General features: G+C 42.3%; 1 protein-coding gene across 5 annotated transcripts in view; it reads right to left on the bottom strand.

Annotated features, from left to right (window-relative positions):
- The window catches only part of usp32 (ubiquitin specific peptidase 32), a 54951-nt gene that overhangs the window by 17440 nt on the left and 19886 nt on the right, over positions 1–17625 (bottom strand). For all 5 annotated transcript variants that reach the window (XM_069184140.1, XM_015367669.2, XM_069184141.1 and 2 more), the window contains 11 exons: positions 16574–16692; positions 15010–15169; positions 8095–8226; positions 5928–6035; positions 5334–5449; positions 4936–4998; positions 4298–4381; positions 4139–4200; positions 3310–3412; positions 1082–1265; positions 10–185 (listed from right to left, as the gene is read on the bottom strand). In XM_069184140.1, the coding sequence (XP_069040241.1) occupies positions 10–185; positions 1082–1265; positions 3310–3412; positions 4139–4200; positions 4298–4381; positions 4936–4998; positions 5334–5449; positions 5928–6035; positions 8095–8226; positions 15010–15169; positions 16574–16692 (1307 nt within the window). The remainder of the gene's footprint in view (positions 1–9; positions 186–1081; positions 1266–3309; positions 3413–4138; positions 4201–4297; positions 4382–4935; positions 4999–5333; positions 5450–5927; positions 6036–8094; positions 8227–15009; positions 15170–16573; positions 16693–17625) is intronic.

The raw sequence follows: 17625 nt of genomic DNA, 5'->3' as shown, positions 1-17625 counted from the left end.
GGAACCTACCTTTAATGGCTCCTGTGTGACCAGAGGCTGGTTATCGATGGCTCCTGGTTTCTGTACTGTGAACTGGGATAATATGTTTCCATTTGCTCCCAGGAAGCACTGGTTATTGTTGTCTGAAGCATTGTGCTGTCGAGCAAAGCATACATCCGTCCCTGCAGCACTTGAAGGAATGACACCTACAAAAAGAGAGAAGATGACAGCACAGAAACTGTTTGGGCATCATCAACGAAACTGTTTGGACATCATCAACATATACTTGTGATACTTCTCAAGCCTTGATCGTACATTTTTATTATTCTGAGTTTACAAAAGTGCTTTGCTTTATGTTGGACAGTATTCAAACATTGAATGGAAAGAGGTTTGGTTTTATCCAAGCAGGGGTGTGGGGAGTTAACAACTCCCCTGTGATCAGCTTCAGACAGAGCTTTCACACATGATTTCCAAAACACCTCATGCAGAGCTTCAGCATTAGCAAAAGACCCTTAAAACAGCAAGGCTGAAGTCATAGGGAATACCTCTAAAACATATTAAGATCTCACAGCAAGCTGACAAATTAATGAAAGAGAGCGATTAAGACGGCCACTGTCAACAGTAGGATCCAGTGTACTTCTTATCCATCTCTAATTGTCCCTCACTTTTTTTTCCTTTGCCAAAGTGCTTAAAATACCAAATGAAAACAAATAAACATTTCCAAACATAAATAGTTTAATTAAAAACAAAATTTCAGAGTACTGCCAGACAACACAATCCCTGCATGAATCACCAGATAACTACAATGGTGATTGCAATCTTCTTGATTTTGGGCAATATAATAGCTTTTACTGATAAAGGGCCTTTCCAAACTCAAGGACACTATCCATAGCGATAAAAAAGACAAAAAGTACTATAAAAAGTAAAAGAAAATAAATAATCAAGAGCAAACATGTTTATACATCTTGAACGGCGGGTAATCAGTGATAGTGATAGAGCTTGGGTGGGCAGGGGGTCTCTCCTTGCCTCTCCTCAGGCTGGTAATGAGGGGGACTCAAAGCTGACGCCTCTCCTCGGGGGTCTGTGTCGATCAGGTACTCACTGCTGCTGGAGGTCTCGGAAGCCTCTGAGGCGCTCGAAACGTTGTCGCAGAACTTGTCCTCGGAGGAGCTGTGGGAGCTGGCCATTCCTGCCTTGTCCGCGGGCAGCTCCCCGGCGGCGCCAGGCGGGGGGCCCCGTCCCACCCCCGCGAGAGCCGGCTGCTCCACTACTATGGGCTTATTATCCTGAGGAAGGCGGGACAAGGCACAGCAACGTGTTCCTTAATGCAAGAAGAAGCCATTTCCCATTCGTAACCCTCTGAAATGTCCTTTGGTGAAATACCATACTTAAACAAAGTTACTTCTGAGCAAAATAGAGTGTAACACGTTTCCTGTTATGAATCTCTTCTAAGTCACTTCAGCCCTGACCTTTTCTTTTCATTTTACAGTGTTATGTTGTGTCAAGGCCCAAGAGAGTACACCTTTGCCGGAGTGCAGAAACACTCCGGAGTTCGGGGCGCTGTGAAAGAAAGATGAAAGCAAGGTATTTTACAAAAAATGAGCAGAAAAAAAAAACTTATTATACTTAAGATTCCTTCTAAGGCACTACATAGGCTCCAGTACTTGCAGAATTTTGTGGCCTGCACACTCCATGAACACTGTTCTACTTTAGTGCATAATGTCTGCTGTGTATAAACTGTAGTGGGTGCCTAAGGACTTTAAGGTCCCCATTGCTTATATTATAAGGCACTGAATATTCTTGCCGAAGTTACTTTATGAACATACTGTGCAATTACGGACCAAAACCTAATGTGAGGTCTGCTGCCTCAGTTCCTCTCATGGGTGATGGAGCCCGGTCTTGTGCAGTATCAGGAGTATGGAACTCACTGCACAAAGCCATAAGGGAGCCTGCAGCTGTGGATACTGCATGTGCTTCAAGTACTGTATGTACTGTACCGCATGTACGGCCAGCATACTGTGAAACTCGGCTGTCCTCTTCCGAATCTGGATGACTGATATGTCTGCAGGTTTTCAAGCTCTTCATAAAAAAAGAGAGCTAGAAGAAGCAGATAATTCTGACAGCAATTTACCCAGCAAACAGACAAACAGACAGATTAGATTAAGACGTTTAGATTAAGAGCTGAGATGGGATGAAAACCCACAGACACACCAGACCCCAAGACCAGGACTGGACACCCCTGGTGTTACTCTTTTTAGTACTTACTAGGTGTTTCACATGTATTATTTTGTGCATAGCTTGGGTGCCTTCATGATTACTTTCATTATTGAGACCCAAATGTCACATCACTGTTCTAAGACTAGGGTGCCCTGAAAGAGGGAAGAGTTCAACAGAATGCCTTGCTGGAATGCAAAGCGCAGTGTCCTTTATTACCAACTTTGAGCTTCCAGAATTAGCATAATGGTCTGCTTGTACCGAAGACACAATACTGCGATGATTGAGGAAAGAAAAACTCCCCTGCTGCTCTGACGAATGATGAAATCAGTAAATGACTCAAGTGTGTGAACCAGCCATGCCTGTACATTTCAGGTCATAGTATGCGTCTGGAACTGCAATGGGTTGCAACTAAGGCTGTTCAGAAAGGGAGGTTCAACCCTACAGGTGTTGCAGGTTTGAGCCCAGGCAATGTCATAAGGTAGGATTCCCCAAGGGGCCATGAATAGGGTGCAGAGTTCTGCTGGGGATGGGCTGGCGGGACTAACAGCAACCTATGTGACCTGGCAGTCACCTGTGAGCTTGCGGCGTTGTCAGCGAGAGCTGCACACGGCGTTAACCTTCTCGCTGTAGCATGTATCCGTTCACCACACCCTGTAGGGGTACAGCGTGTGGAGAACAGCTAACACAACCTGGATTGCTGGGATCATTCAGGATCCCTACCATCCAGGCCACAAACTTCTCCCCCCTGCGCCCTGCCAAGTGGCAACTGACCAGTAGACTTATGAACCACTTCTAGTCTACCCTACTATCATACGCATCCTTAACAGCTAACTTCAATGCATGTCTGCATTATGCACTTCTTGCAAGGTCTACCATGTTTTTTTTCCCCACTACTCCATATTTATTTATTATGTCTGTAATGCACTGCCTACATTGTGTGGTGTTGTCTGTCGCACTATGCTGTCTCTCAGGTGTGCTGAGCTCACGGCCTCCCGGCAAGTTCCAAAACGTGCAATGACATCAGATGGAAACGTCATTTCCATTTACGGATGAAAAAAGGAGTAACAGAAAAGGGAAGTTCCCTCCTGTTGTTAAGGAAGAGCTCCTACTCACATATCTGACGTACTCCTTCCACTGCTGCCACCACTGCATAGAGATGAGGAACCAGTTGTGGGCCGGGTGGAGCCCATGCCGGCTCTCGCGCTCCAGCCAGCCCCTGCAGGACACAGAGACCCGGGATGAGGCGGTGACCTAGGCCAGGCTTTCAGCTCCCACTATTAACAGGTCTTGTGCAAGTAATGACATTACTCCCGTCCTGGAGTCCTTGCACTGGCTTCCTATCAGATTTAGTGTCAACTTCCAAATCCACGTGTTCACCTATAAGGCTCTAAGGTTTGGCATGTCAGTCCCCATCTGGCTTACTATCGCCCTACTCCCCACCTTGCAACCTTCATTCTTCTCCATACTATGGGTGACAGGGCCTTCTCCTGCTGCGCCCCAGAGCTCTGGAACTCTGTTCCCAAGGATATCAGAGAGTCCCCCTCCTTGAGCGCTTTCGAATCAAATCAAAACCTTCTTCTTTAGAAGGGCTTTTATTTAACTGGTTCTGTATCTGCCCCTTTGCCTTCCTACCGTAGTCCAAACCATTACTGTAATTGTGTAATCCTGCCGTCTCCTCTCATTGTATACTTTTTTTTCCTTTTTGTAAAGTGCTTTGAGAAGTGTCTGTAAAGGCTCTATAGAAAATAAAGTTTATTCTTCTTATTATTAGTAGTAGTAATGGGACTGGAGGAAGGAGTGGTGCTGAGCCCAACAAACTCTGCAACTGCAGCAGTGAATACAGGTCTCATTATGCCCCTCCCCCACCCCACCCCCTCTACACCTCAAGCAGTGAAGAAATCTGCGCTGCAGAAAGTAGGTCAGGGCTGCTAGAAAGCGTTACCTAATAATCTGTCCTTCCTCCTCTGGGGTGGCAGGTCTCAGGCCAAGGACAATGTGGCACACCTGCGAACAGTGAAACAAACCAGCGAGAATCACAGCAAATACCTGCAGCCTGGCCGGGGTGGACTGAACAGGACCGGGGTGAACCGGGGGATTTTACCTGAAAGAGCAGGTTGAGAAACTCGTTGGCAAGCGCACTCTTCACACTCCAAATCTGATAATCCTCCAGGGTCAGATGTCCCAACTGGAAAAACACACATGAGGCCAGAGTTCACCAGCTAGAAACTACAGTATTCCTCCACTGGGTCTCTGTCTGAGTCTCTCTGAGAGAGGGCCTGACAGAATTAGCACATTGTAACTTTCAATACAGGATTCAAGCTATTTTTTTTTCTAAATTTATGCACCACAGCCCGGGGGGGTTTTGAAGAGGAGAACAAACCAGTTCCAAAAGAACACAAGGCTCAGCAGATTTCTGTGGCACCATACTGTTCCTAATTTTCCCTTTTCCAGAACATTTTAAGCCTGCATCAAAGGAAACTACCATGAAAAAAACACAATAATTATCACGAGTGTAAAAATGAACAGAATACAAATATTTCTCTGCTTACATGTTTCATCAGGCACAATTTGGCATTAACTTTCTTAAGAAAAAGAATGGGCAAATTAACAGGGTTATCTTAATGAGATGGAATCAAATAACGTTTCACCTTAATGAATTAAAAGTTGATTTAAATAAAGGAAAACAAACATCTTCTGGAAATGTGTTCTTTACCCCACCCATGATGCTGTAACTCTTACTTTGGTAGTATCATGTAACTTCAGAATGTCGTCAACAATGTCAGACACGTCAGAGTTCAATTCCTAAGGAGATAACAGGTTATTTAAATAATGTTAATCTGAATCGAATGAATCAATATTTAGAGCATGCACACTGCATAGTTAACAGTTAAAGTCCTCTGAAATATGAAAAGCCTGCTCTTTTTTAATGGGTGTTTAAAAAAAAAAAGTTATTGTTCACAAAGACACCTGCTATTAAGAGGATTGTGTGTTGTTGTACTCTGACATCAGACAAGTGGTAAGCTTAGCTTCCTGTGGTTTTTACTTGGTAAAATCATTCAGCTCTTCCAGTATGGGGGGTGTGACGCAGCACACTGATTTGCAGTGCAAGGTCACGGGTACGAGGGCAGCAGGCTTACCGGAACGGTGTCGGTGCGGTTGTCCTTCCACACCTCCAGCAGGGCGACAACCATTTCCTCAATCTCGCTGCGGGACAACGCGCCGTCGCGGTCCACATCGAACACTTTGAAACAAACTGCGTTGAAGGAAAAAAAAAAGATGATCATTAAAATGAGTGTCAGTAAGAGCCTGTCAAGATCAAATGCCTGATATACAAGAGGCGTCCTTAAATACAAGACAATCCCATTCATTTCACTGCAGCTCTATAGTAAATCTTCCTAATTGAGTTAATTAACCATGAAATAATCAATTAAAGAGCTGAATGTACCAAACCCTTGAAGCAGAACTGACAAGAAGTTCAGGTATTTGTGCAAAAGGGATACATAATGTTAACTCAGAATGCAAATGACATATATCAGAGTTTTAACTCAGTGCACTATTAAACTTTGCAGTATTTATGTCATCTGTTTAGAATTGTTGGCAATTACAACTTGGGCTCAAAGGAAAGATTGAGTCAACCCTGGGGATTTAAAATCTACTGGAATGCCCACAAGCTGATGGAAATGCATAACTTTCTTCATAGGGAACTGTAACAAACCCATTACTGTACTTACACTTCTGCCTCTCAGCCAGAGGCCCCCTGCAACATGCTGAAAGCCCACAGGAGATCTCCTTGAAGTCAATGTGATTGTCACGGTTTTCATCAAAGGCATGAAACAATCCTGAAAAGGGAGAGCAAAAACGTCAGCCTTCACTCACCGCGCTCTGCAGTATAGCTTCAAAACAGGTAAGTAGTGAAAAGGTCTTTGGATAGACTTTCATATCAAACCATTTCTCTTAACTAAGCCTACTGGAAAAAAAACTTAAAATGATGATATCGAGTCAAGAAGCAGTATCTACAGGATTTTCTCAAACCTGTATGGAAGTATTCAATTTAACGAGTTTAATTAGGTAATTAGCTCTACTGTAATTGCTGAGAGCATGACGGAAAAAGAAGCCTGAAGGCACCACAGCCATCCTAGTCTGCGCTGCACCATCTTTGCATAAGTTCACAGTTAAAGAATACATCTTTGTTGTCTTTGATTTTGCACCTTATTAAATTTCCAGAGGCTGCTCCCAGAAAGGTGGCTGAATCTTTGGTGAGGCTTAAGGTGTTAGCAGAATTGTGTTTTGATTGCACAACATACTGAGCTAATGTCTCCTTGTGGATGATTCTAATCATGGTTTTCAGCATCTTCCTTATCTGTAATCATTATGATAACTATGATGTCATGAAAACACTAGCACATGCGCCAGAATCTCAAAATCCACAGCGGAATATATATTTTCGTGAAGATCCATTAAAATGAAGCATGCTTTGAACATTACTGAGTAAGCACGGAAACCTTCAGGAAGTGACTCTGATGCTGGAAAAGCAGTGTGTGTTGCAGGTCCTGGATACCAGCTGGGGCAAAAAAGGATTGAGCAATCAAATGGTGTTTGTTGTGGATACTGCACATTTCCAGGAACAGCCAACACAAGGCGTTCCGTACAAAAGGAAAAGTTTCTTTGCTTTTGCTTTTCACTTGAGCACAGGGTTCTGTTCCGCACTTCTGCAGATTGTGGTGCAACTGTATAATTTGTAATTTTTTAACACCGTTAAAACAAAGGATACTTCTCCAGCTGTAGCACTGCTGCTCAAGAATCCCACAAATACAGCTAAACCATACAAAAGAATCAGGACAGAGAACTCAGAAGAAATTCAGCAGAGAGCAATTGTTTCTTTCCAAAAAAATTATCAAACATTCTCTATGGCTTTGACACACGATTGCTTCCAGCAGAGACTTGGAAGTCAAAATTAAAGAGTGGCTACCAAGGACTTTTTGATCCTCAGAATGAAAACTGTTATATCAATGCAAGCAATTACAATTATTATTAAAAGGAAGATTGCTAAGATTGCTACCAGTGACGACCAGAGTGATTAGTGCATACAGAAATGTAAACAAGGTTAAAGGTCTTGAAACACCCGTGGAATTTAGTTTATTATTAACATCCATTTTGCTGACCAAAATCCATCTCACTCAGCATACGCACCTGTATGTGATATCATAATTACTGCAATGCACAGTTACAATATCCATTACAGCAAATGCATTAAAAGCTTAGTTCAGAGCTTTGATCTCATATAAAAATGCTTTCAGTCGACAGGAAGAGAATATTTCTTTAAAAGATCTGCAATGCTAATTGTCTTGCAATAAAAAATAATATGCTACAAATTATATTTTAATTTGCCTAGATATTTAAAAGAATAATCTAAAGGCATTAACTGTTTTCATTGGAAGAAGGTGATGATTTGATAAATGTGTAATACAGAGGTTATCAACGTCGATTAACAAAATGTTCACATCCGACAAGAAACTTTGCTTCCTTTGTTAACAAGATGCAATTAGTCATTAGCAGAGGTAATGCACTTGGAGGCTAATGACATGTTGGTTAATATTCTGATGCTATATTCCAATTTAGAAACACCAAAACTCAATTTTTAACCACAAATCCAATGATTATCATTTTATTTTGGTATATGGAGGTATAATTCCTTGGCTGCAAGACATCAAGACTTGTTAGATGATGTACTGTATACAGTGTCTTAAAATCCTGAGGCCACAGTGCGACCGCAGAGTCAGATTTGTCAGGAGGTGCATGCACACCCTTTGCTGGGGAAGGATTTTCTCTTCCAGCTTGAAATAGGTGGAAAATGACTCTTTTAAGTGTCCCGGAGCAGCACGGCCCATCCTGCTTTACCTTCGCTGAGAGAGGTGTGGATAGGGGGCGAGACCAGGGGGAGGAATGTCTCCAGGTCGAACCGGCCTGTCCGAGACTGAGCCTTCAGCAGCCAGTAGCGCTTCTCCAGGTCAATGATGTCGGACTCTTCCACTGCAAAGACAACGTGAATGAAGGTCAAACTTGAGGAAATGTATCCATGTCACTTAACTGAGGTTTACACAATAATTACGTGGCTGCTTTAGTCTATAACTATATGATGCATTTATCAACACTGCAAAAAAACAGTGAGAGAGCAGAACTGAGAGCGAACAGCCTATAGTTATTGAAGAGAATTATACGACTTCAGGGTTAAACCTTCCTTATTCATCTCTCACCAATATAATTTCAAACCCTGAAGCATAAAGACATAATACTGGATTAACACCTGCTTTTTTGGAAACGGAAGAAAGACCGAAAACACAAAAAAGGGTTGTTCTGCAACATTTTGTTTTGCACTGAAGCAGTTTGCCTTCACTGTGTTTACCACAGATGAGATGCTTTATGTGGGAGTTGGAAGAACCAGTTAGAAGCAAGGTCAGGTTCTATAAACGCTTAACAGCTCTCCTTAAACACAGGAGAGCTGTTTTTTTTTTTGTCCTGCACTTCAGAGACAACCTACACGTGAAACTGGAGATATCTGGAGGAAATGTAAAAATAAACCTTTAGGAAGAGCAGTGTATAGGCACGCCTTGTAATACCACGCCTATCTTCGGTATTTTACTGCCCTGAAGTGCAAGTAAGCACAATAGAAACTGAATCTGTAATTTAGTGAAAGTGCCTGCCTCCTCCTACTGTATGGTGGCTGAGCAGCAGTGGATAGAGAACACAGCTGCGTGGGGCTCTTCAGTCGATTGCTCTTTCATCAAGTTAATCCACAGCTTATCCTAATAGGATTGCTGGCAGAGCTCTTTTTGACAACTGAACACAAGGCAGGTATTCAATAAGAGATAAAATCGCCCAAAATGGTGCACGGTCCAACGCGCAGGGCTGGAGCGCGGCAGATATTTTTTTTCCTCCATTCTTCGGCCACTTCGTGCCTTTCTGAAATAACATACCAGTTCAATAAAACCAACAAACCGCAAAGCGGCACTTGAAAACGAGTTTATCGCATTACAAATCAGGCCTTGAAAGGCTTGAAGCGAAGGGCGTTTGTTGATAACTGCGGCCTCCGTTACAATTAAACCAGTTTGTAAAGTTGGCAAAGCCAGACACGGAGGTCACAAATCACGAGAAACGGCTTAAATACACCATGAAAATGGAAAACAAAACAGAATCAAATTTGACAGAATATTTAAACAAGCATCAGCTAGCATTCACGCTTGTGGACTCTTTTAGGGGATCTCTGTGTCCGAGTTGGGGTTTCTCTTTTAGGCATTAACAGTGTCCATTATGAGCTTGATCTGCACAGATACGTTACAAACCTTGGGTTAAATAACCCACACAAAACAACTACAGCAGAATTATTAATTATACTACTGATCATTTTCTTTATCGAGTGAAGTGGAAAAAATCCAATAAGAGTTATTAAACAAAAACAAGCAGAAGCAAATCTGTAGGAAAATAAATACATGCTCATCTCATTAAGCGTTATTCATGGCCTGTTCACAACACGATGACTATTAATCCATAAAACCCATTACCTCCAGTACAGACCTGCGTTATCAGGCATTAATCTTTCATTCTCCGCACCGAAGATGCCTGACTTCTATTTTCTGACTTCTCTCCAATGTAAAAAAAAAAAATCAATTATATTGCGCCTGCATCAAAGCAGGATTCTGTAATGTTTTTCTAAATGGCAAGCCGATTGTGTAAAGCAAGGCTGCAAATGACACTGTTCTAACTGGTAGAAGTATTATCAGCTCTAAAATCACCATACATAGCATAACTCCACTAATGACTTTTTTTTTTACAAAATCTCCACAAATATACAGGCTTAGAAGGGAGAATGAAGAATCTATTCAATTCAAAAAGAATCTAATTTTTTTATACAGAATGAAAGTGCAATATTAGTCCAACACGCACTTTCTGCCGAGGAAACAAATTTGATGCCGGTATGTTTTAAATGGAACTGATCATTACCAATATAAAGACGCCGTTGGTTGATCACGGCATGCCATCATTTCAATAACACCGTTCTTCGCATCAAGAGCTTCATGTTCATAACGATAAAGCCATTATAAGAAATACAGCCCTTGAGTAAATGACACTAGAATGTTAAAACACTTGGGGAACAGCAGCCAGGAATGATGGTAAAGATTGAAATAATGGAAAACCAAGTGGTTCGTCTATGCACCTCTAGTAAACTAGAAAACCGTTTGACCATAAGCACTCAGAACGCTTCACACAAAGACTAAACCACTGAACCAATCAGTGTAAGCAAGGGGTTCCCAGCCTTGGTCCGAGAGGAACACCATGTCTTTTGTTTTCTACGCCACCTGAGCTCACATGCGTACTGATTTTAAATTTGCTTTAGGCTGTTTAAAGGTTAAATGGTACTGGTAACGGGCATCATCCCTGCACCCATTTCTGAGTTTCAGCACCAGTCTCATTCAGGAGTGCATCCTAAAACGTGACCAGTTCGACCTCTACAGAAATAAAACCACACTAACGGAGGGAGTGGGATACAATTTTATTCCAACCTGTATCAGTTCATCACCAACCTGATCAGCTAGCGAGAGCTGTTGATCAAGAGGTACATCAGCAAGAAAGCTGAAGAGAGACAGTGTAAAGGCCCGTATGCTGAAGTTGTTGGAAAACAGCATCTGTGAATCTGGGCATTTCTGATACTCAGGACTGACCAAAGAAACAAGATAAATAAATGTCTGAACAAGCAAGCAGATCCATTAAGTCATCAATAGGCACCGGAGAGGGAGAGCTCCGATAGAATGAGAAGCAGCAGATACAGTGTGCTTCCAGGGCTAGGAACTACTGGTTTCCAGAATGGCTCAGAAGAGAATTAAGTACCGGGTAAATATACACCACTTCCCCCACAGTCCTCCAAAATTACAGCTACTGTAATGCTTACAAAACAAATACGGCTACTGTAATGCTTACAAAAACAGCCATGACAGTCAAAGGTTTTCAACAGCAGGGGCTCTGTGGCACTTAAAGGCACAAACCATCTTTCAGAAATTCCAAACCCGGAGGCAACTTTAATTCTATGTACTAAGAATTACAGCAAATCATAACGATAAATAATAATTGATGCTTCCAATGTTTTATTAAATGTGCCACAAATCAGTTTATTTTTGCTTAGTGCTTATTATTATTTGATCAATTTGATACATTTCATATTAGCAGTGGAGGTGGTAAAGAAAGGGTGGAAATTATGTAAAGCAGACTGACTCTCAGTTATTTTCCAAAAGTGATGCAGTTCATGCTCAGATGCATATACCTTCTCCACCTAAGCAAATTCAACTTTTATGTCTGTCTCATAACTGATGAAACTGCCATTCAATAAGAGGCCTGAGAGCCTGCATACATTTCAATACATTTCAACCCACCTAAAGGAGCAATTCTGTCAGGCTCACAGCAGAAGAAGCATACCATATTCCAACATGCTTGTCAAAAGAAATGTTGCTGGGTTTGAGGTGTACCATAATAAATCTTCACACAGGAGGTCAGTCCTGAAGACAATCTGCTGTCTCTGAGCAGTCCATGTGCCACAAAAGCACCAGCATGTAGCCACCCCTTCTTGATTTTACAATTAGCTCCTAACAATTCCTGGCCATTTTAGAACCTCCACTGAGGAACGCTGGCCCACCGCGCTGCCTACACAAGCAATATTCCTGTAAATGTACACAGCCCTGGGAGATAAGAGGATAATAAGGTGACGGGCAGCAGATTACCACTCTGCAGGATATCTTTCTGATTGGCCTGTGACAGCGCTCTGTTTAGGTCTTCAAAACTCTGTCCTTAAGTGACAAAAAAAAAAAACAGTCTAAAATTACCCACGACCATGAAAAACATTCTCATGATGAAGTACCTGTTTACTCTCATCAAAAGTCATTGTAAGTTTTCTATACGAGAATCAGAAATGATTCTCAAACAGCATATGCCCCTGAAAATATGCGACAGTGGGGAAAAATATTAGTATAATGCAACGCTCCAGACAGTGATTAACCAGGTCCCAAAGCCAACCAAACGATACAGTATCTTCAGTAACTGCTTTTTGTAACTCAATGATGTTGGCATCCACAACTCTATAACAGCGCTTATGTATCAAGACGAAATTGTGGACAACTGAGAAGGACAACACCCCCTCAATTCCTACAAAGAAGAAAAATTAGTGATGGGAACCCCGCCCAGGAATCTACACAACAGTCTTCAGACACTCCCAAAAGACAAACGTGACACCTAGCAACTGAACTGAACAAGTTTTGGTCTGGGAGCCTTTGGTTCCTTGAAGAAAAAATTTATATTGAGGGAGAAGGTGACTTGAAAATACAGCTTTACAAACCTCCTGCACTTCATCGTGATTTTTTACTTGGCCACTGTCACTTATTTGTCCAACTCCCTCAACCTAGTAATGCAGTCTCTGTAGCTGTCTGACAGCGTTTAATTTTAAAAAGTGCTTCTTATTATCATTTCCTTACTTTGCAGGGGTACTTTTTTAAAGATCTTATTCTTATACTTTTTCTTGTTGGGCCAGAAGCACTTTCCAGCCAACAGAATCTCAGAGTTTATGTTCTCAAGCATTTATCAGCACTAATTCACTGAATGCCTTCTTCCAGTTTGGAGATTTATAATAATCTATTGTGGCCCCACACAATGTAATTGCTCACAGGGCAGTATTTTTATATTGTTCTTTCATACAGCGAAATTAAGTTACAGTGCCAAACCACTTGTTTGTACCCTTGCTTATTGTTTAATGTCTTACAGACAGGCTGCATGCTGTAGTGATGACAGAATACGTTGCTGCAAGTGCTGAGGATCCCCAGGGAAATCACTGAGCTACTTAACTGTGACAAAATGACCAGCCTGGCCCCGGTCAGCCAGGAGCAATGCAAAGCTGCCCCTCTCTCTCTCTCTCTCTCTCTGTTCATTTGCCGATCAATTTTTCCTGGAGAACTAGGTGCACAGAAACTAGATCCACTCTTTTCCATCTGCTCCCCCTTCTCCTGCTCGTGGAAAAGGAGCTGAGGAAATCCTATCAAAAATGTGTGCATTACTTTTAACTCCACGATTTAAAAAAAAAGTCTATATAAAAATATAAAAAGCCCAAATTATAAATCTAATTTGTATGTAACACTGAGATGTGTTGGTAGTGGGTGAGTTTTGGAGATGTTTTCCGTTTTCACAGTTTTTTTTAAAAACCATAAAAAAACAAGATGTACAATGAAACAAAATTTCTTTTTTGGAAAATAAATCATTGGGCAGAAATAGTTTAGCTCAGTTAACACTGTTTAGCCTTAGAAACATCCTCGAGATGGGGTAAGTGGTAGGTTTCTGCCACTTCTGAAATCAGGCAAGGCCCTTGCGTTACATGGGTCTCAACAAACACCTCTGTCATGATGAGTGGCACACAAAGCACTTAATTCTTTGATACAGCAAAGCTGCAGTTAGAGCAAAACTCCATTCCCAGTCATCCCTGCAGTCAAAATGACAAATCTGACAGCCCTGTCAGATTGCACGCAGTGGAGAAAAACTCAGGGGTGGCATCAGATGACGTAAGTGGCGTGTCCCTGATGCCAGAATCTGCAAGCTCCAAGAATCTGTCTGGCATGCAAGCGTGTGTATGCTCACTTAATTCTGCAAACACATCATATTAAATTGCAGTTGATCGTGTACATTTTGCATTGCAGACTAGACTTTAAACAGAAAGTTAATACAGCAGCGAACAAAAAGCCAAGCAGACCAGCGCTATTAATTTAATCTTTTTGTCTTGTCATTCAAGTTGCCGACATGCGTGATTTTAAGCATTTAATACAGCAACGGCTGTAGGACTGTCTTCTCCCCATAGCAGGAATTCATAATGAAGAGAGTGTGCAGAGAGGGAAATAATGGTAGCCTGTCTCTTGTAATTATTACAAAGAGATACATCTCTCAGGAGGGTAGCACTCACAAGCATCTCATATCTGACACGGAGAGAGAAATGATTCGGACAAAGCAGCACTCAAAGAGACCTAAAGCAGCTGAACAATTTCACAGCTAACTGGGAAAATCTAGTTGATCAGAATGAGGGATCTCCCCATGACCACTGATTTTTTTTTTTATCCAAGTAAAGAAGACATGTGATATAAGCATAAGCAAGAAACCTGAAACAAATATCCGACGTTTTGCAAGATCAGTAAAAAGAAAAAGAATAAGAAAAACTTAGGGGGGAAATTCTTCACCAGCTGGGGCTGAGCGAACATTAACTCTGAATCGACTGACTGGGCTTTTCCTGTTCTGCTCAAATCTGGCTTGGTGATAAACACTGTTAATACTACAGAGGAAGTCATGATGTATTACTGACATAAGGAGCAAATTTAACATTGAAAAATAAATGCTGTTGTCATATCCAAGACATAGGCATGTCCCCATCAGTTCTAGGGTCAGTGATACCTTTAATGGAGAAAGAGCAGCTTCAGAATCTGTGGCAGTGCCACAATAAACACAAGTTTAAATCGTTGGCATTATACCCGATTAAAAATCTTTTTCAACATGGATCTCTTCTCTATAGTATACTGGGCACAGAGGAAAAAGCTGATACTCTGCCAATTTTCTTTTTCTAAACACAAGTTAGCAACACGGTGGAGTGGAATGGATTCACTGGCTTCTCAGAACATTCCTTCCTTCAGACCGATTTTAGACGGGTTAGGCGCTGAAACTGGAAATGACGAGCTCGGCCGGAGGGCACGCGCTGAACACGGGAGACGGAGGCAGATGCACAGGGCGGCCGGAGAGACTCACAGTGCGTGACCCCGGCCAGAGTCTGGTAGAAGGTGGGCGTGTCGCTGTCGTCGGTCAGGGTGACGCACACGCCGCCGGACAGCAGCCAGCGGGAGAACGTGAAAGCCTCTTTGTTTTGGAGCAACCAATTCTTAAACTTCTCGTAGTTCACTCTCTCCCCCTAAAGAAAGAAAAAGGGGGCAGATGAATACAGAACCAGTGAAAGGACAGGTACACCAAACATCCCAAGCCGATTCAAAAAGTAGATGCATCGCATTTCAAAGCTTACGTGCTTTGCGAACGCTTTTTCTATAAGCGAAAGGAGCTTCATGGAAAGATGAGCCCCCCAGTCACAGTGGGGAAAGACAGTTACATGAGTGACAACAATGTCCTTATGTCAGGGAGACAGCATTGTGTGATAACAGTCCCCCGTGTCGTGTCTGTTAAGCCTTCCCCAAGAACTCGTTCTGCGTTTTCTGGCATGTTAAGTCAAAACGGTTATTAAAAAAGGAAAGAAGGCTGGAGATGATTCTCTGTGAATTAGCAACCCCTGACTGCAAGCAGGTGGGCTGTGTGACCTTTTCATAGACTAAAACGCACAGAATGAGACCCAACAAGTCTTTCTAAAACCATACTGGGTGATCATATTGTATGGAGGTGTTTCGGGAGACTAGTAGAAAGTATGTCAGAGGTGTATCAGGTGGGTTTCCTGGCAGCTACTGGCAAGGAAGGTGAAGGGCAGAATCCACTTCTGATTGGAAATTAGTGTCCACACAGTTCGGCTTCAGACGCACAGAAAGGTCCGAGCTCACACACGCATGCATCAGGCAAAAACAGAAACAGTGGTGAGTGATCCGCTTAAACAAGAAAAGCTCCTGCTAATCCATTTATGAGAAATCCACGAACAAATTAAGCAACCTCCCAAGTTCAATAATTAAACTTCTTACAGTCCGATAGAACTAAAGTAAAATTATAATCGGTTATTGAGAAAATGCTGCTGAATTGCAAACCAAAAAACTTCAATAGACTTTTGTTTTATAAAGAGACAAAGATATGGGCACTTTCACTCTCGGCTAGTTAGCAAAGGGATGTTTTATTCATTTTGTTGACAAAACACCGCACAAGCTGTGCCCGAAGCCGAAGCAGAAGCACATTTTTAAAATCATTTAATTATATCCAATGTAATGATCTCTTTCACTGCAAGAGCTTCAACCGTGTTAACTTGTGAAGCAGATGACCAGAGTTTATTTTAGAAAATAAGAGGCTGGTGTTTATGCAGAGAACTATGGTTATTTGGGTCATGTTTTGGAAGCTAATTCACAGATGTTTCAACAGACAGCTTGCTTGCAGTCTCAGATCAATATCTAACTAGCAGGCAGATGATCAAGTTGTGCTAAGTTACCCCCTCTCATGTGGCCTTTCTTAAACACACGACAGAGAGCACACAGCATGAGAAACACTATCCCTGCAAGCAGCTGTAGAAGAGTTTCTGCTGGTAGCAGTGACAGGTCAGGATTTAACGTAAACTGAGGAACCCAACGAGAGATGAGGAGCGCGGGCAGGTTATTGACAACGGCCAGCTGACCTCTGTGAAGCACTTCCTGAGCGAGGGCGGGACTTCCCCGTCGACGGCTTGCAGCATGCTCTCCATGTCCTCCCGCACCACATAGCTGCCCGATTCGTTGGCAAACAGGCTGAAGATATCTGAAACAGCAACAGCAAATCCCCTGCCCGCATTAAAAACACACCTACTGCATCTCATCTCATCATCAGCTAATTTACCTGATGTCCCCCGATCTGTGCATTGAGCCCTCTTGAACAACATTCCATTTGAATGACAAATGATCCATGTGAAATTTTTAAAGGGATTACTTTTAACCAAAACTATACTGCCTACATTGAACATTTTTGTGGCTGAAAAGTTAAACGTCAGCAAAAACTGCTAAGAAAAATTACAAACTAAAATGTGCTGATTGAATACTTGAATACAGAATCCTTTTGCAAGGCACTGTATGTTCCTTCACTGCTGTCTTTTCGGAGGTCAATCCGTCTTGACTTTGAAGTGACGCTTATTTAAGCCGTATTAATAATAAAGAATAGTGGAGTCACACTCACTGACTCATGAAGAAAGAAAGAGAATGAGCTGGTTCAGAGGATACCAACCTACTGGCCATCTCTGAGACCTTCACACTTATTCGGCTTCTGCCTCATGACAAATGGGCACCAGAGGAATCACCACATTTACTATTCTGAGCTCGATGGAGCTTAGCAGAAAACCACATATCGAAGCCAATAACAGATAAGTTGCCGTGTGTGACCTTGGCAAAACATACATTTGTTTTTAAGCAAAGCAACTGCAGACCAATTCTTTGACTCGATAGCAAGAGCTTCACATCTGTGAGCTGCGAGTGGAGACATTTCTGTTCCTGTATTTCACTCTATCTTTGCTGGGCTGGATCCAGTAAGTTGGAGGGGTGTCAAAGGCTCTCCTTCTTCCAAATCACCCCCACCCCTGCTGCGCAACAGATATCCACACGAGTAGGTCAAAGGTCATGTGTTTGGGACGCCCCCCGGTTATGAATTTTGAGGTTGCGCAAAGCACAGAATGCAGTCCAGCAGAGGAAATGCATTCCAGGC

This window comes from Lepisosteus oculatus, chromosome 26, assembly GCF_040954835.1.
Source record: "Lepisosteus oculatus isolate fLepOcu1 chromosome 26, fLepOcu1.hap2, whole genome shotgun sequence".
Lineage (NCBI taxonomy): Eukaryota > Metazoa > Chordata > Actinopteri > Semionotiformes > Lepisosteidae > Lepisosteus > Lepisosteus oculatus.
The sequence above is the reverse complement of the archived record's forward strand: the minus strand, read 5'-3'. Positions and strand labels throughout refer to the sequence as shown.